This window comes from Cricetulus griseus (genome assembly GCF_003668045.3).
Source record: "Cricetulus griseus strain 17A/GY chromosome 1 unlocalized genomic scaffold, alternate assembly CriGri-PICRH-1.0 chr1_1, whole genome shotgun sequence".
Lineage (NCBI taxonomy): Eukaryota > Metazoa > Chordata > Mammalia > Rodentia > Cricetidae > Cricetulus > Cricetulus griseus.
The window spans coordinates 221,872,597-221,892,854 of NW_023276807.1; the positions used below are offsets into that span (position 1 = coordinate 221,872,597).

Below are 20,258 nucleotides of genomic sequence, written 5' to 3' on the forward strand. Positions count from 1 at the left end.
GAAAGAGAACCAGCTGGGCATGGTGGTGTGCACACCTTTAATCCAAGGACTCAGAAGGCAGAGATGTGTGGATCTGAGTTCGAGGCCAACCTGCTCTACAGAATGAGTTCCAGGATAGCCAGGGCTACACAGAGAAACCCTGTCTCAAAAAAAACAAAACAAGACAAAAAAAGAAAGAGAAAAAGGAAAAGGAAAAAGAAAAAGAACAAGTAAAAAATAATCTTCATTACATATCCCCATAATTTCCCCATTTTATAAATTCACTGCTCATGCCCAACTACCTAAAATTTTATTTTTCAACCGGACTTAAGGGGTAAAAGCTAACTTTTTCTTCTTATTGTTGTTTTCTTTTTTGACATAAGGTCTCACAATGTCAACCAGAGCTGGCCTCAAACTCATAATCCTCCTGCCTTAGCCTCCCCAGTGCTGGAACTATAGGAGTTTTTTGCTTGTTTGTTTGTTTCGTGGGTTGTTGTTGTTGTTGTTTCTTTTTCGAGACAGGGTTTCTCTGTGTAGCTTTGGAGCCTATACTGGCACTCGCTCTGAAGACCAGGCTGGCCTCGAACTCACAGAGACCCTCCTGCCTCTGCCTCCTGAGTGCTGGGATTAAAGGCATGTGCCACCAACGCCCGGCTGGTTGTTTTTTATTTATTTTTTTTTTAAAAAACTACATTTCAGCTCTTTACCCAAAAGCTTCAAGTATTATACATTTAATTCCCCCAAACAACCTTAACATTACGGACTTAATGTTCAAGAAGAACACCCTCACCAGAAACCAGTCACGATGGCTGGTCTCAGATATCTAGGCTATACAACCATGAGAAATAAAAATTCAGTGTTTTAGCTATGAGTCGGCGGTAATTGGTTCTGCCAGTCCAAATCAGGGCATCTCACACTGTTCTTATCCTGAGAAATGAGGCAAAGTTGCTCACCAAAATACTGCTCTATAATATTCCTACAACAAAATTACATGGTGACTTGGTCACTGTTCTGTTGCTGTGAAGAGACACTCGAGACAAGCCGATTCTTATAAAAGGAGGCATTTAACAGGGGGCTGGCTTACAGTCTCAGAGGCTTAGCCCAGTATCATCATGGTGGAGAACACGGTGGCGCACATGGCGATGGAGCAGTAGCTGAAAGCTACATCCCGATCTGCAGGCAGCAGGCAGAAAGAGAAACTGGGCTTGACAAGGGCTTTTTGAGACCTCAAAGCCCCCCCCCCCCCCCGTGAAACACTTCCTCCAGCAAAACCACACCTACTCCAACAAGGCTGTACCTGCTGACTCCACATTCAAATACATGAGCCTATAGGTGCCATTCTCATTCAAACCACCACACACAGTTCTCAGACTGCACTCCCTCATGTCGTGATATAACGGTGTATATCAACACAGTGCAGTACTGTGCAGTCCCAAAGGAAGGAATGGACTACTGACACACACTGCCCTTGAAACGTTATGCATAGGGAGAGAAGTTCATCACCAAAGACTACAGCATGATTGTCTTTTCATATAGATAAAATCTGCAGAATGATCAAATCTGTAGTGACGGGGAGGAAATTAGTAACTAGCAGAGGCACCAATGGAGAAAAAGAGGACTTTCTAAGGGGCCTCTTAGAGGTCAGGGTGGGGGTGGAGTGATTAAAACACTTAGTAAATATTTGATGGTGGTGCACAGCTTATGAAAATAGTAGAAGCTCCTAAGTCACATGTGTTAAAGAGGAGAGTGTTATACCCAAAGGACTCCATGCCTGATGCTTGCACACCTCTGTGCTCACTGCTGCTCTGTGACAGTAAGGAAAAGGAAACTGCCTACATGCCCATCGTCTGATGAGTGGATAAAAAATGTATTCATATACACAATGAAACTGTAGTTGGCTGCAAAGAAAATAAACTTATGAGATTGAAGGAAAATAGATTTGGGAAGTATCATATTTTGTTTGTTTGTTTCGAGACAGGGTTTCTCTGTAGTTTTGGAGGCTGTCCTGGAACTCGCTCTGTAGACCAGGCTGGTCTCAAACTCACAGAGCTCTGCCTGCCTCTGCCTCCCGAGTGCTGGGATTAAAGGCGTGCGACACCACTGCCAGGCTGGAAAGTATAATATTAAGTGAGCTGACTTAGCCCAAAATGAGACAAAACATGTCATATATAATTCCTAACCCACAATGCACAAAAGGGTGTAAACGCACATGAAGCCTAAGAAAACTAGGAAGGAAACCAAGAAAAGATGAAAGTGGGGAAAAAGGAAAAATAGGGGGGGAAGAACACATGAGACATGAAAGACATAGATTGGGAAGGACATGAGGGTGGATTGGGAGAATAGGTGTCAGAGACAGGGAGGAAAATAACTACAATGTACTTTGTTTGAAAATGTCATAATGATAACTAAGACCTTGTGGGCTAACTTAAAATTTTAAAAGGAAGACCAGGCCTGCTGGTGCATGCCTTTAATGGCAGCACCCAAGAGACAGAGACAGGTGATCTCTATGAGTTTGAGGTCAGCCTGGTCTACATAGAAAGTTCCAGGATAGCTAGGACTACATAGAGAGACTCTATCTCAATACATGATAGATAGATAGATAGATAGATAGATAGATAGATAGATAGATAGATAGATAGACTTTAAGAAGAAAACTTACATATTCAAGGAAAAAGCATGTACCTTAAAAAAAAACCAGCATACCACGATAATTTTAAGATATGTGGATTATATCTCAATTGAAAAATGCTTTTACCAAAACTCAACTATCTTCAGAAGTTATTCTACCCCAACTTGCCCCTGGAGAAGGCCCTGCCCTCCTCCTTTACGTATAGATGGCACCAAAAAGATAAAACTGGAGTGTTCTGCCCTTCGACTCCCCACACCTTCCTCGCCCTCAGAGCCATGCCTGCCTCAGCACTGGAGGCCAGAACCTTCCTTGTCAGGTTCTCATCTCCATTGTTCTGACTGCCACTTCCACCTCTCCTTACTAGACAGTGTGACCAGGGCCAATCCTCACCATAAAATGTGACCAAAGATGCAATGTGTCCCAAAACAGGAACATATGAATGCATGGGACCTTCCCTAATGACCCACCTGCCTTCCCTGTATGCTCCTGAAAGTCCCAACCTGCCCCTACTCTCCCCTCCTGACCCCTCCCACCTCACAGCACATGACAGTTGCCACCACCCATGCTGCTCTATGGAGACAGCTCTTAGTAAGACCCACATGGAGCAGCCGGCCAGTGGGGCCTTTTTGCCGTCTCCTCCAACTTCATCTGACTCTGCCTCTGATACTGTCAGCCATCCTGCACCTCTGTGCTCTTTCAACCATTTGATCACTCCCTGTGCTCTGGGTCTTCTGGCCATTCTCCTGCACGTCTTCAGGACTGTCTCTCCCACCCTCCATCTAAGGATGGCACATTCCCCACAGTCCAGCTAGCTCCATTCATCCAGGCCATGGTATCTCTGGGCAGTCTTTTCTGTCCAGGGCTTCTAGTAGCCAATGGCAACCCACCTCCATCTCAGTCTCCAGATGGCTTCTGGGATTATTTCCTGCAGGTTATGGTAGATTAGAAGGCATTCCCTGCACTGCCTGGGAGACTCGCATCAGGGCCCTTTAAAAGCATCTAGAGGCCCTTGAGTACCTTTTCCACGACACTGGACGAGCCCTGTGTTCTCTCTAAGTCCCCATCACCTTCTTCCACAACTCCCTCTGCCTTTTCCATTTTGCTTCCTGCCACTATTGTGGCCTGAACGTGTGCCCCCAAAGTTGATGGGAGTTAACCCCAATGCAGCAATACTGGGAGGTGGGGGTGTGGCTGGATCACAAGAGCCCCACATTCATGTATAGATTGATGTCACTGTTATTTGTTTTGTTAGCCAGGACAAACTACACAGAGGTCACTGCCACTTTGCCATTGTGTGGGGACACCGCAAGAGTGCCCTTAGCAGATGCTGACACCTCGCTCTTGGACTTGCAGCTTCCCAAGCTAAGAGAAAGGAGGTGTTCTTTTATAAACTCCTCAAGGCAGATGTAATAGCACAGTGATCTAGCCAGAAGTTCAAGGCAGAACTCTGTGACTTCAACACAGTGAATTCAAGGACAGCCGTGGCTAACTAAACAAATAAATAACTAAACAAACAAGCTAGCATATAGACAAATTAAAAATATGCTGTGTAGCCTCAGCTATTTGGTTATAGTGACATACAGCCTGAGACAGGCCTGGGAGCCGGTTCTGACAGTCCCTTTACTTAGGCTCTTCCTTGGCATTTCAATCTTTGTGCTCAGAAAACTTCTTTTCCTTCATTTCTTGACATATACATTGAATCTGATATTTGACTGCTCTCCTTCTGGAGCTATCTTTGGCTTGGAAATCACCTTCCCTCACTTCAAGCCAGTTTGTGACACCCACATAAATGTCCCTCAGGTACCTCACACTCAAAAAACGTCTATAGCAAAGTCTTCTGCTCTCTTCCAGCCACCCCTCCCCACCCTGTTCCCTGTGGCTCTGCATCTCACTTTATCCAAATGAGAAACAGAGAGACTGCCACACCCACTTTCTCACAGCCTTCCACCACCACCCTCCCCCGCCCCCCCCCCGCAGAATCTCCCACCAGCTCCGGAATCTGTAGCCCATCCCCTCCCTCCCCAGGCCCAGGTCACTACCATCTCCTATGTGACTTGTTACAGAGCCCCCTGCAGCTCTTTGCTTCCACAATTGTCCACAGCAGTCCTTTGAGAATCTCAGGTATGTCATGCCAGTCTCCTGCACCAACTCTCCACTTGAAGAAGGATCAAAGCCTGCATTTCAACGTGGCTACACTCTGCTGACACCATGCCATTCCCAGCAGCTCATCCCCCTTGGCTCAGTATTGCTGACACACAGCCTGTCTGCAGCTCAAGTGTTCTAGATGGTACTTCCTTGAGATTGTCTTCCTTCTGCCTAGAGCCCCTCTCTGGAGCCTCCTAGTCAACTCCTTCAAGTCTTCTTCATACAGCTCAGACCTTCTCAATGAGGGAGCCTCCCAGGCCACACCCCATTCCCTGTGGTGGTTCTATTGTTAACATTTTTTAGTATCCTCCAATCTGTTTTCCATCGTGGTTACAATTTGTTTCTAAACGCCTGCAAGCTCTACATCTAAAGATGGTAGAGAAGAGGAAATCCACACAATGGTAGGAACTTGCAGTTGTTTTGTTTTTCTTTTTTGTTTGCTTGGTTTTGTTTTGTTTTTGGAGACAGGATTTCTCTGTGTAATCCTGGTATTCCTAGAACTTATTTTGCAGACCAGGCTGGCATCAAACTCACAGAGATCTGCCTACCTCTGCCTCCCAAGTGCTGGGATTAAAGGTGTGTGCCACTACTGCCCAGCTTATTTTCATTTTTCAAATATTGTTTCTCTTATTGCTATTTAAATCATTCAATTTATTATTGGGCTTATTGTTTATTTTAGTGAATTTGTTCTTCTTATTGGCTATGATTATTTTTAATGAATGAATAAATATGCTTTCTTAGTTCCAAGCCTTACTTTCTATTGTGAAATGTGGATGCAAGCCCACACAGACAAAAGCCTTCAGCAAGTTTTAAAGACATAACAGAGCCCTGAGCCCTGAAGGTGTGAGAGGCTCACAGGCAGGGCAACAGAAGAGACCTACACACTGGTCCCTGTGTCCTTCTCTTCTTCACACAGACTGGAACTGTTGGATCCAAACTTGTCAGCACCAGACTCAAACTTTAGACACCCAATCACCTCAACAAGCAGTCCCAAGTCTTCCTGCGTCTCCCTCTACAAAACCACACGCAGCATCTGTTGGCCAGAGCTTAGCCATAGATGAGCTGAGTCACCATAGAAGGCCCCTGCTGCTGTCACCATCTGAAGTTTGTTGACTCAGAAATTCACCTGGACATGTGTCCTCGTCCCACCCCAGGTGATGTCATCCATCCTCTATGGGGTGGTGGCCCACCTTTCTCTCTGATTCGTCTCCAGCTGTGAAAGACTTCCTGTCTCAGGCATTTTCTCAAAACGCCCACAAAGAAAGCCCACCATTGCTACTGTTAAGTCATGGTCATGTTTTTTTTTTTTGTTTCCCAGCCCCATGACAGGGCTGGGGTGTGTGTTGGTGTGGTGTGGTGTCTGTGTATAAGAGCATTTTCACAAAGGTTTATCTGGGGAAGGAAGGCCCACCCTGCATGGGAGTGTCATTTTCCATGCACTGGGATCCCTGAGTAAAAGAGAGACTCTTTGTGCTTACCCTGTGGATACTATGCGACCAGTTACCACAAGCTCCTGCTGCCATACGTGCCCTGCCGTGATGGACTGTGCCCTCAAGCTGTGAGCCAAAACAAGCCTTTCCTTCCTTGAGTAGCTTTGTCAGGGACTTTGTCAACACAAAGAGAAAATGAACTGATACAGCATGATTATACAAGACTGGGCTATCCAATGAGACAATGGTAGGATGGAGCTGCTGAATTCACCACAGGGGAGTACTATGACCTTGAAAGACTTAGGTAGAGACACAAGCCACATTGGAGTGGGCTGAAGAGCGAACCGTAGTATCCAAAATATATATGCAATGCTTACAGACCAACAGTAAAAAGAAATTTAATTATCCAGTTTTCTCTCCACAGAAAAAATGGAAACAGACTATAAATATGCAGTTCACAAGAGAAAGACCATGAATAACCAGGCACCATATGAAAAGATGCTCAACTCACAAGCACCAGGGAAAAGGCAAACAAAAATTATGAGAGATTCTGGAGAAATAGCTCAGCAGTTAGGAGTGCTTACTCCTCTATCAAAGGATCTGAATTCAGGTCCCAGCGCACCCATCTCACCAACACCTGTAACCCCAGCCTGGAAGGATCTCTGTACAAACACACACACACACACACACACACACACACACACACACACACACACACAAATAAGTCTTTTTAAAAGGGGAAAAGAAAATTACAAGAGTTGAATAGCCCATATTACTGGCAAGTACTTAAATTTGCTATCAAAAGTGATGGTAAAGTCATGGGAAATAGGTCTGTGTCGTGGGATAATCCTTCTGTACACTGTGGGAATATGTGTCACTATGATTGGTTAATAAACAAGCTGACTGACTAATAGCTGAACAGGATAAAGTTAGCAGGAAAGCCAAAGTGAGAATAATGGGATGAGGAAGGGCAGAATCAGAGGAGTCACAAGGAGATACAGGGAGACTCAAGATGGACATGACATATTGAGAAAAGGTACCAAGCTATGTAGTAAAGCATAAATAAGAAATATAGGTTAATTTAAATGTAAGAGTTATCTAATAACAAGCCTGAGCTATTGGCCAAGCATTTACAACTAATATAAGCTTCTATGTGGTAATTGGGAGCTCCTGCCAGGACAGGAAAGCTCTGCCTACAGGTCTTCTCCTTTGGAATAGCTGATGGGAGTCTAAAATAAACAATTCCAGGGCCAGTGAGATGGCTCCGCAGGCTAAAAGTGACTTCTATCAAATGTAATCACCTGAGCTCAATCGCCAGGACCCACACAGTGGGAAGAGAGAACCAGCCTTAGCAAGTTGGCTTCTGACCTCCATAGCTATATATCTTATTATAGGTGACCATACATGTGTCTTCACACAGAGAATAAATAAATAAAAGTCTAATTTAAAAAGTTTTAAGTGCACAGTCACAATACCTATAATAATGTTTAATGTCCTTATAAAACTTCCCTGTACCACAGTACATAATCAATACAGTGAAGAAGATAGCTATGGGAAGGGTGAAAATATTTACATGTCATGTATGTCTACTAATAGTTAGTTACTAATAGTACATGGACACATCTCTATAGCACAGTGATTGTTCAATCCAACTCAAAAAAAAAAAAATGGTCAAGGGACCAAACAGATATATCTCCAGGGAACATATACAAATGACCAGGAAGCATCTGAAAACATGTTGACACCACCAGTCAAGTCATTAGGGAAATGCAAATCAAGCCCATAATGAGATATCACTTCACACCCACTGGGACAGCTACTATCAAAACAAAAACAAAAACAGCTAGGTGTGGTGGCACACACCTGCACTTCCACCTGCTTGGGAGGCTGAGGCAGGAGAATCAGTTTGGACTCAAGAGTTTGGGGCCAGAGTTGACAACACAGTAAGACTTCATTTCAATGAGGAGGTGGAGGAAGAGAAGGGGGCAAGAAGAAGAGGCAGAAAGGGAGGGGAGAAGGAAAGGAGGGGGGAGGGAGGAAGGAAGGAAGGGAGAAAAAAAGATTTTAAAAGACATAAGAAGTGGGAAAATAGGAACCCTTTGCTCTGTTGATAAAACAGCATACCTGCTGGGGAAACCATTTCGTGGTTTCTCAAAAAACTAAAAACGGTCTAGCTTGCTGGCTCAACAGTTAAGAGCACACGTACTACTCTAACAGAGGACCTAAATTCTGTTCCTAGCACCAATATTGAGTGGTTCCACTTGAAACTCAAGTTCCAGGAGGATCCTTTGCCTCTGGTCTCTTCGGGCAATGCACTGACATGCAAATACACACATACAGAGACACACACAAATATACACTCAAAAAGTAAAGGCCTGGAGATGGTTCAGCCATTAAGAGCATTGACTGCTCTTCCAAAGGAAGTCTTGAGTTCGATCTCCAATTGCATACATTGGATGTGGTGGCATATGCCTGTAATTTCAACACACAGGATGTAGAGGCAGGAATATCCCAAAGTTCAAGGCCATTTTCAGCTACACAGTGAGTTAGAAGGTCACTATGGACTACCCGAGACCCTGTCCTACAAGAAATAAAAAATTTAAGTAAAGCAGTGTTATCAAATGATCCAGCAACTCCACCTTAGGGTAGATACTCAGAAGAACTGATATCAGAAGCTCAAGGAAACATTTTAGACAACATATTCATAACAAAAATGATTCATCGTGCCCACAGGTGGATAAATGGATAACAGAATGTAGTTTGAGGCTGAGGGTATAGCTCGGTGGACGGTGCTTACCTAGCCCATGCAAGACCCTGGCTTTGATCCCAGCACCATGAGGGGGAAAAATGTAGTCTTAGCAATGAGACAGCATTCAGTCAAAAGAAGGCCGTTCTGTCCATGCTATAACAAGGGTGTATCCTGAAATTGTCATGGTGAAAGAAATAATGTAACAGTGCAGCTTCCAGATAGGACATGCCTATGGTGCTAAGATTTTAAAGACTAGAAGTACACTAGGGCTGCCAAGTCCTTGAGGGGCAGGGAAGCTGTGCAGAAGACCAGCAGTGTGTGGAGGGCAGATCTGCAAACTGCAAAGAATTCTGATGAACGAGCAAACCTATGTTTTACACTTATCAGTGAACTGCACGCCTAAATCATTAAGATGGTGAATTTTGTGTTATATATATTATACTCCAATAGGAAAAAAAAATCAGTGAATGCAGTTTTCCAAATGTAATAGTTTTAAATTCCACTTGTTGGCCACTGTTCCTCAGTGCCACGCCTGTCATTCCAAAGCTCTTTGCTTGGAAAGAATTTTTTCTATTTTTATTAGGGATACAGTTTATATATACAACTTAAAATTTCAATTTTATTAACTCTATTGTATATACTAAATAATTTCATAATTGTATAATTAGATATTCATATATGTGTGAATAATGAAGGAGTCTTTTGTATATGAGCAAGACCAGAAGATGGGAGACTCATTATTTAGAGCAAAAGAACTCTGGAGATACCCAGCTATTGTAAATGAATTTCAAGGCTCCCTGAGGACTTAGTGATATGACTGGGATTGCAGGAGGGGTGCCCAAAACTCCAGGATAGATTTGAGGCAGCTGTGTAGTTAAGCACAGCGAGGGATGATGCAGCAAAAACAGAAGCAAAAAAGGAGAGATAAATTGGACTTAATTAAAATGAAAAACTTTTGTTCCTCCGAGAACACTATCTTAAAAAGTTTTTTGTTTTTTTTTAATGGGGCTGGAGAAATGGCTCAGAAGTTAAGATGGCTCAGTGCTCTTCCAGAGGACTGAGGTTTGCTTCCCAGCAACCACAAGGGCAGCTCACAGTTGTAATTCCAGTTCCAGGAGCTCTGGCATCCTCTCCTGACCTCTGAGGTCACCTGCACACATGATCTACACACAGAAAGACATAGACACACCACACACGATGCACACATACAGAGAAGCATAGGCACACACATACTCATAAATAAAAATAAAAAACAAAATAAATCTTAAAAAAGTGAAAAATAACCCGAAAAGGGAGAAAATATCAGAAACCATATACCAGTGCTGAAGGGACAGCTGAGGGATAGAGAGCTTGGCTGTCATGGGCAAACTCCTAGGTTTGATACCCAGGGCTAGCACTAAACAGCCATTATCTGTCCAATAAAGAGGCAGGATGGAGAATATATAAAGAATTCTTATCACTCAATGACAAGACAAGGAATCAAACTTAAAAACAGACAGAGATGTTTTTAGATGGACACATGAACACCCAGCAAGCACAGCATTATGTTCCTGGGAACGGGAATAAAACCACCAAGAGACTGCGCAAATTCACAGAATGGGAAAAATAAGCAGTGTTGAAAGGACTGTGCAGAAATGGGAACCCTCACACTCCGGAGAACATGAAATACAAAGGAGTGTGGTTGTTCCTAAAATAGCTGAACCTAGAATTACCACAGAGCCCAGGAATTCCACTCCTAGGTAGAATCCAAAAAGTGGAGAATATGATTCTACCTTGAGAAGATTGTGAATCACCAAATTATTCAGAATTGCCAAAAGGTGGAAATGACCCCAATGCCCATTAAGGGACAAATGGAAAAGCATACAAAATGAGGCATATTATTTAGCCAGTAAAGGTAAGAAACACCCCCCCCCCAACACACACACACACACTACAATGTGAACCTCGACAATACTAAACTCATTACATAAGGAAAAAACAAATGGCCACATATCGTTTGACTCTGTGGACACAAAATGTTCAGAAAAGGCAAATCCACACAGACATAAACGCAGGTGCATGGTTGGCAGAGGATCTAAAGGAAGTGTCTACTTACTGGACACAGTTTTAGTTTGAGGGTGATGAAAGTGTTTGAAATGAGGCAGTTATGGTGGCATGCACAAAATTGTAAAAATGCAACTTTTGGGCTATGAAAAACAGCTAGGAACAGCACAGCTCTTTTTGATCCTTCAGTGGAGATGAATAAAGAACCCTTGGAGACATAGGTCCACTCAGTGACAGCTCAAGGTCATAAGACTGTGCAGGCCACACATCCCTGTGGTAGCAGAGCCAGGTTAGCAGTGGGTTTCCTGTCTCCTCACACAGCCTTCTCACTTCCAGACAGTTCTCCAAGAATCCCAGCCCACACATGCCATGTGCTTGTTAAAAAAAAAAACAAAAAACAAAAACAAAAAACAAAACCAGAAGTACCTTCAAGACAAAGTCCTCTCCTCAAAGCCTGGCTTTAGCTTTTCAAGACCAGGCTTTCTCTCTTCAAGGCCACACTAGCCCTTCAAGGCCAGGTTCTCTCCCTCAACTGCAAGGCTTTTGTGTGTGGCTTTTGGTCCATGACACCAAGCTTCTTGTTGCTGCAAACAACTCAAGTGTCCGGCAACCCACCTGTCACCTGTCCCTGCTTTGACAACAGCTCCCTCAGTGCTCACATGACTGTTGAGAGTTACACGTATGTGTCCCTCAGCAATCTCTATGTTAAACCCTAATCAGCAGGATTGCATCACATGGTGAGATTTCTGGAAGACATTAGATCATGAAGGTGAGATTAATGTCATCATAACAGGCAGAGATCCTCCTCCACCACATGAGGGGATTGAGCAGCTCTCCCCACATAAGGGATCTGCAAGTGTCTTGATCTTGGACTTCAAGAGTGCACAGCTATGAGAATGGACGCCTGGAGTTCCAGAAGCCTAGTCTATAGTAATCCATTACAGCAGTTCCAGCTGCCTTAGACAATGACTGACAGCACCTGGAAAAGGTACACTGTCATCACAGAGCTCTAAGCTTAGAAAGGGGTGTCATTCATGCTGTTCAGACTTGGCCTGTGTCCCAATGGTAGTTGGAGATTCTTCTTCTGTTTAAAAATAAATGGACAGAATATCGTTCGCTATGGGCACATTCATAAAGACAAATCAATGGCCCATTTGATAAATGACATTGAAGAATGTATAGCAAAAAAAAATGTAGTCAGTCAGAACATGTTTGCAATAATTAGTCTTTTGGAGATACATAAGAAATGATGAGTATAAAAAGTAACTCATAGCCCAGCATGATGGTATACTGCTTTACTACTAGCATTAGGATGCAGAGGCAGGAGGATTACCAGAAGTTCAAGAGTAGTCTAGTCTACACAGTGAGTCCTAGGCCAGCCAGAGCTACATAATGAGACCCTGTCTCAAATAAGTGGGACCCAGGAGCAACTCAGAACATCTTGGTGATTTAGAAGTTCTCAGCTGCCTACTTCTGGGTTCAAATCCCACCCTTTGCACTTTCTTAGGCTGTTGCTTTTAACTTCAAATCTTTCCATTGCAAGATAAGGGTCATGCTTCATAAGCACATGCTTCATAAAGTCAATGCAGGATTAGTAAAACAGAACACACAAGCATTACTCCCAGGCCTGCCCCATAAAGCTATGATGTTCAATGGGATGTAAGGTACTCTGCCAGTAGAAGTGAGTCACACGCTGGATGGTGATGGCGCACAACTTCAGTCCCAGCACTGGGGAGGCAGAGGCATGCGGATCTCTGTGGGTTCTAAACCAGCCTGGTCCACAGAGCAAGTTCCAGGACAGCTTCCAAAGCTACAGAGAAATGCTGTCTCAAAGAAAAAGGAGGAGGAGGAGGAGGAGGAGGAGGAGGAGGAGGAGGAGGAGGAGGAGGAGGAGGAGGGAGGTGGAGGAGGAGGAGGGAAGAGAAAAAGAGGAAGAGGAAGAGAAGAAGAAGAGGAAGAGGAAGAGGAAGAAGAAGAAGAAGAGGAAGAAGAAGAAGAAAGAAGAAGAAGAAGAAGAAGAAGAAGAAGAAGAAGAAGAAGAAGAAGAAGAAGAAGAAGAAGAAGAAGAAGAAGAAGAAGAAAGAATCACACCTTGAAGTTCATGACACACCATGGACCTAAGCTGCAGAACAAGTTGAAAGAAGCAGCAAGGGGCAGATTCGGACAGCTCTGTTCTAAGCCCTGTCCGTGCCTCCACAGTCAGGTAAGTTAGCAGCAGTGGACTGGTGTCAGGAAGGTGATGACACATCTGTCAAAGGGAATGTGATGTGGCTGCACCCCTTCAACGAGGACTCTGGTGTAGAAAGTCACTGTTGAGAGTCAGGATGTGATTTGTGTAAGTAATGGGCTGAGTTTTTTTTTTTTTTTTTTGGTTTGTTTGTTTGCTTGTTTGTTTTTCTTTAAGAATTTGTACATTTCCCTATTCAGAGTACGTTTCTAGTTTTGCAACATAGCAATGTATTGAGTCATATTGATAGGGTCTCTTTTTAATTTTTTAAAATTACATTCATTTATTGTGTGTATGACCAGGTATGTAAACCATAGTAAACATGGAAGTCAGAGGACAACTTTCGAGAATTGGTTCTCTACTTGCACCATATGGGTTCTAGGAATTAAACTCAGCAAGCGCTTTTTCCCAGTGAGACATTGCACTGGTTTGAAACAGGGTCTCATATTTCCAGGTTCGACCCATACTACATAGCCAAGGCTCACTGTCAATTCCTCCTTTTCCTGCCTCCACTTCCCAAGCTCTAGGATTGCAGGCATGTGCCACCATATCTAGCTAGTAACCAGGCTAGGGCTAGGGTAGAACCAGGAGAAGAGGTCTCCACTCTAGTCACAGGACTGCCACCTGAAGTCCAGGGGTGACACCCTTTTTTCACTGCTCAAATGAGTTCTGACATTCAAAGTATAGATACAACACAGATAATGGTCAAATAATGGTCTATTTGGACTCTCCCTTTTTAAAGAAGTAAAAAGGGACTCTTGTACCAAAGGACACCTAAGAAGAGCTGCCTGCTGTTGCCAGGGCTAGAATAGTGGCTCAGCCCAGCCTTAACTTCTACAGCATGGAACCTGAGCACTTTAACTTCCAAATGGTTGTGGGGCTGGGATGGGGGGTGTTGCTGGTGGTAGAGCAATGACAATTACCTTCCTCTTGAGCTACTATGGAGATAGCTACAGCTGTTTAGTTGGCAGGCTTTACTCAACTTAGGCCTTCCGCAAAAGGCTGTGGAATCTTGTCTCATCTGAGCTCAAGCTTTCACTTCTTCCCCCTACAATTAATTAGTTAGTTGTACATCTACTAGCTGAACAAGAATGTATTAGTTACTAATGATGTGTTGCAATTTAAAGAATTACAAAACCTTTAGAAGAAAAAGAAGAAGGCTGGGGAGCTGGTTCAGCTGCTGAAGTTCTTGTTTGCACTTGACCCACAGAACTCCAGTAAAAGCTGAAGTAGAGATATACTTGGAATCCCAGCACTGGGAAGGCTGAGGCAGGAGAACCACTAAGAGTATCAAGCTATTGGCCTGGTTCTAGGCTCCCAGCCAAACCTCCACGACACATCTGTCATCACACAATAATCTTAAGGGATAACTTCGTTAATAGCCATTTACATAGGTGTGGAAATTTTAACCATCAGGATTTCTCTGTGTCTAAGATTTGGGAGTGTTGACTGGAAGAGTGGAGAACGGGGGGAAGAGAAGGAATTTAGAACATGATGCCCTTGGGAGGAAGAAGGGGCACCCTAGGAGGATGGGGTAGGGATGGTATTGTAGAACACGGGGAACCCAGGGCTGGAGACTAATCAATTTAGGGAGAGGGGATATAGAAAGGAATATTAGAAAGTATTGTATAGGTGTGTTGACTGTCTCAATCCATTTTATGTACCACTGTAACAGAATACCTGGTTTGGGTAACTTATAACAAAGACATTTTCCTTGTTCTTCATGTTATCCTATTATGCATTTGTTTAGATGCATATGTGCAGATAAACATGCATGATCATATATTCTGACTGTACCTGTGTATACATGTGTGTGGAAGCCAGAGGTTGACCTCAGCTATCCTTCCTGGAGGCATTCATGTTGGTTTTTGAGACAAAGTCTCTTATTAAGTCCTAGGGCTTGCTGCTTTGACTAGGGTGGCTGGCCATGAGTCCCAAGGATCTTCCCAGCTGTGTCTCCACAGCTGTGAGATTACAAACGTACACCACCACAACCCACTGCTTTTTTTGCGGGGGGGGGGGGGGGGGCAGCATCTCACTGTGTAGCCAAGGCTGATCTGGAATGTATTACATAGATCAGGCTGGCCTTGAACACAGAGACAGAGGTTTGCCTGCCTCTGTCTCCCAGGTGCTATGATTAAAGGTATGTGCTACCATGCCCAGCCCACACCCAGTTTTTTACGTTGGCCCTGGTGATCAATTCAGGTCCTCATGCTTATGCAGCAAACACTTTACTGACTGAGCCACCTCCCCAGTCCTAGCCAAGAATTGCATTTGGTGCTTGAATCTAGAGGATGGGAAGTCTAAGACTGAGGTTACATACACACCATGAGCCTTCATCATTGCCATGTGACATAGTAGAAAGCATCACACCGGCAAAAGAGGAAAAGCTACACAATTCAAGAGACTCGGGTCCTTGTATCATCAGTGTTGACAGCATAAGGGTAGGGTGCTCCCACTGGCCTTGCTTCCCAACATGGCGCTACATGGGGAATTGAGTTTCCAGCAAATACCTTAGGGGATATATCTGAGCCACTGCATGATGCTGCCAAGCTCAACAGAGTTCTATAGAGTCCACTCACTGGCATTTGCCCTGGACCAGAGGACAGTTCCTTCCCCACCTCTGTAGTCTGCATAGGTTGTTCATAACAAAAATGTGCCTGGAAGTTCTTTGAAAGGGGCTCAATATCCAGTATCCCAGAATGAAAGGATGTTTCTGACCTAACCATATCTCCAATGGAAGAGAAGGATTCCAGGAGAAAGGGCGGGACTCAAAGACCCATATTCACTGGCAAACAGGGCAACTGCCATGGTTAAGCACTGAGTGTCTTCCAAAGGTTTGTATGTAAAGTCTGGATTCCCAGGGAGGTGCTATAGACCTTTAAGATGTATGATTTGATAGGAACTTCCAATGCCATTGTGGGTGTGCCTTCAAAAGGGATTATTTTATCTCTCTCCTTCCCTCCCTCACTCCCTCCCCTTCTCCCACTCTGTCATATGCCCCCATTGTCAAACCCACAAAGCAACCTGATCTTGGACATGAACTCCCAGAACCATGAGCCCAAACAAATCTATCTTTATTTATTTCATAAGTATCCCACTCCGAGTTTTTTGTTATAGTGATGTGAGGCTCACAGAAAGACCAAGACAGCTGTCCTTCTGTTCTTTATCCCAACAGGCTCAGGAATCAATCTGATTTCATTGTAGTCCAAATTGGCCTCTGGCCAGAACACATGGGAAAGAGAAGCATCAAGATGGAAGCTCTCCTCATTCCTAACCCCTCTACTGGCTTTTCCCTTCACTCAAACCTGGAAGCCTGGGGCAAGCCACTCCCAGAACATTCTGATTATGGTCTGCTCACTCTATGTATCATGCTTCACTAGTCCCCTCATCTCCCATGAGTTACGTGGCTAAGGAGCCTGCTCTGTCTGGCCTTTCTATAACCGAAGGATTCTTAATGTGGTAGGTGAGCAAAATACTTCTTTTCTTTTCATTTTTCTTATTTTCTTTTCTTTTTTCCCCCCAGTATCTTGCCAAGCAGCCCTGGCTGGCCTAGAACTTACTGTGTAGCCCAGGCTGCCCTTGAACTCACCGAGGTCCACCTACCTCTGCCTCCACAGTGCTGGATTAAAGGTATGTGCCATCATGCCTATCAAGTCTGACCATTCTTAAGACCCCTTGAAAACACAGATTCAAGGGAGGATACAGGAGCATGACCCACTCCACCTACCCTCCTCTGTGCCAGAGTTTCTGGAGGAATTCCTTGAAAGCCTGAAGACACCCTCTCAAGAGCTAAATCTAAGTAATGACCACTGATTCTGACAAAACAATGAACCCCTGTGCTTTCTGAAGTCACCATCATTATACATATACACATACTCTCTCGTGAAACATGAAAAATTCATACAGCATAAGCACCACACTGGGTAAATACCCCTGGTTATGAATGACAAGATCCCACAGGAATGCCCCTTTTTTGATAAATGTGAGAGGGGCTGTAGAAAAGCCGAGCTAACCTCTAGAACCTAATGAGCAGGAAGCTGAGGCAGGGATGGCTTTGCAGGGGCTAAAACTAAGGGTTTAGCCGGTGCTTTTGTCTTCAAATTGTCCCCTCCATGTTTCCTAGATTTGCAATTTAGAGTTTCTGTTAAATTTAGGGTATGCTCCAACAATCACTCCTGATCATCCTGCCTTTTGGTGTTATTATGCTGCTATTGTTATGCAGGTCACTTCATCTGTTATTTTTATGTGTTCTCTTGTGGATCCTCCAGGAGTGGTGCTATTCCCTTTAAGCTGTTGGAGTGACCTGTACATCGTGTCTGACTTGAGAGTGCTCACTCAACCTTGGTGCTATGTGGTCTTGACTTTCGCCAACATATTCCCATAAGGACTCATTTTATACTTACCCCATCTTCAGTACAAAGTACAATATTGAAACACTTGGGTTAGAAATGTAGCTCAGTGATAGGATGCTTATTTAGCAGACACTAGTCCCTGGGTTCAGGCCCCAGCATCACAAAAGAAAAGAAAAGATAAACACATAGATAGGCAATAGGTAGATAGACAGACAGACAGACATATGGAGCCGATGGTCATGGTGGCTCACATCTGTAATCCCAGCACTCTGGTGGCACTGGGATTGTCATGAGTTCAAGTCCAGTCTCAACTACAGAGTGAGATTATTTTTCAAAAGAGAGAGACAGAGAGAAAGGAAGGAAAAGGAAAGAAAGAAAAGAAGAAACTTTTTACTTCAATTGATCACTTGGAACAAAACAAGCTTTTGGGATTTAGACTCTGGTTGCCTCTTAGTGAAATATAAATTTAAAAATCAGAGGATGGGTGGGTGGATGTAAATTAAGTGTGTGTGTGTGTGTGTGTGTGTGTGTGTGTGTGTGTGTGTGTGTGTGTGCTAGAAGTAGTCCTAGAAAAGACAAAAGCTAGAACACTCTGCTGCGTCAGGAAACAGGGGAGTGGTACCCTAATCATTGCCCCAGAGCTGCTCTCCGAGGCTTTCTCTGTAGCATACAATCTGAATGCTAAGCAAGTCCCACAGCGAGTGTGTGCAAACTGTCCCCAACTTCCCAGTGGCTGTCTGGAAGGAAGCACCTTTAGGACTAACCTCCCTGCTGCCCTAGAAGGGAAGGCACATGGGGATTCAATATAAAGTCATTCATAGATTGGTGTCTTGTCTTCACCACTGGCATGGGAGAGAAGCAGCAATCGAGCATTAAGGCACTGTGTACTGTAAACGATTAGTTGAGACATTAAAGCTGTGAAAAAAATATACGAGCATAAACGTCACCCTGAAACGGAGGAAAATGTGTGTGAAAAGACCACTGGACTTGAAATGTGCACTGATGGGATTTACTGGACCATGTCAAACATTTTCTATGACCACGGATAACCAAGCTAGACTTCTTTGTCTCGACATTAACACAATCAGGGACTCTTGTCTTCAAATGCAAGTCTTCTCCTCCCACCCTCTTTTTTCCTTTTCTTTTTGGCTCTTTGAATATAATCCACGTAGTCTCTCCCCATTCCCAAAGTGCCTCCCAAACAGCACCGGGGAAGCGCTCTGGGAAGCCCTTGCCGAGACACTTAGAACTTTGTTCTCCACATGGCTATCTAGCTTTTCTCGGTGACATCACGGCCTCCCCAACTCTTCACTGGCTGTGAACCGAGTTCAGACGCTCAGGGCGCTGGCCGTGGTCCTGACCTCAGAGCTCAGGACCCTGGTGCAGAGCACTCCCAAGGCGGAGACCTTGACACTCGGAGGAGCCATATGAGCCCCTTCCCCTCCTCGACCCCAGGGAAGTCGTCTGGCCTTCACTGCAGCCCTCCACTGCGCTCTTTGAGCTGCATCAAAAAAGGGTGGGGCACTGAGCCACAGCCGCAATCCGATGCCACCCGGGAGGATTTAAGAACAGCACAGTGGTCCATCCCAATCGCCACTCGTCGCCTGTAGCCTAGGGATCAGCTGGTCCCTGACGCTCCCAGGCACGGGGAGGCGAGGGCAGCCTTTGTAGGCGCTGAGACGCCCACCGGCGAACCCTTGCCTCACCGCACCCTGCGCGGTGAAGGGGCGGGCAGGGCGCGGTGCGCGTGCAGATGCGAGAGGCAGAGCTCCAAGCGCCGCGTGCCCGCCGCCACGCGGGGATGCTCGGTCCTCCGCGAGATGCCAGGGTTCAGCCCCGCTCTCCGCTCCACCCCCCATACCAACCTGATCGTAGATGTTCTGCAGGGCTTCCTTGCCCGAGGCCCGCCGGATCTCCACCTTCCGGCCTGATTCAACAGATGGCTCCCCGCTGCCACGCCGGCTCTGCCGGTGCGGGTCCGGGCCCAAGTGGGCGACATCCCGCTGCTGAGCCACCACCTGCCCCGAGCCCCGGCCCACCGAAAGCGAATCGAAATCAATGGTCTTGTTCTCCGAGGACCCCTCCACCGGGCAGAACATGCCACAGAATTTCTGCCGGGGCTTGGGACTGCCCGAGCCCAGGTTTTTGAAAAAGGCAGGGACCTCTTCGTCCTCTGCCGCCTTCCCAGATTGCTTTCTATCGGCCATGGCTCAGGGGGCGCTGGGGAGGGTCCTCTCCGTCCTTCCGTCCGTCCGTCCGTCCGTCCGTGGTTCCCTAAGTCTCCCTGGCTGGGTGTGCACTAGCCCCTCGCTGCCGCCGCGGCTGCTGCTCCCTGCCTACCGCAAGGTGCACAGAAAGGATGGAGGGCTGGCGAGCCGGCGACCCACCCCTCGCGGTCCCTCCTCCTGACCCTGCTTTCTCCCTCCCTGCCCACGCCCCCCGGCGCCGCCGCGCCACCTCCGAGCGAGCGGCAAAGTTAGATCTGGGCGGGCGGTCTCTGCGGCAGAGGATGCCAGTTCCCGGCAGCACGGGGCGGGGCGGGGAGGGCTGAACGCGCGATCAGAAGGGAGGGGAGACGGAGGGAGGGACGGAGAAGGGAGGGTACTAGGGGGTGGGGGGCACCCGGAGCCCGCGCTCCGGAAGTGAAGCGGCCACTCCACCCGCTAATGGATGCGCAGCGGCCGCCCAGCAGACCGCTCTC

General features: G+C 45.7%; 1 protein-coding gene across 1 annotated transcript in view; it reads right to left on the reverse strand.

Moving 5' to 3' along the window:
• Dpysl2 (dihydropyrimidinase like 2) overlaps nt 1-19,764 on the reverse strand; it is a 100,569-nt gene extending 80,805 nt beyond the window's left edge. The window contains exon 1 of the mRNA XM_035452280.1: nt 19,423-19,764. Coding sequence (XP_035308171.1) covers nt 19,423-19,764 — 342 coding nt within the window. The remainder of the gene's footprint in view (nt 1-19,422) is intronic.
• Between the last annotated feature and the right edge of the window lie 494 nt (nt 19,765-20,258).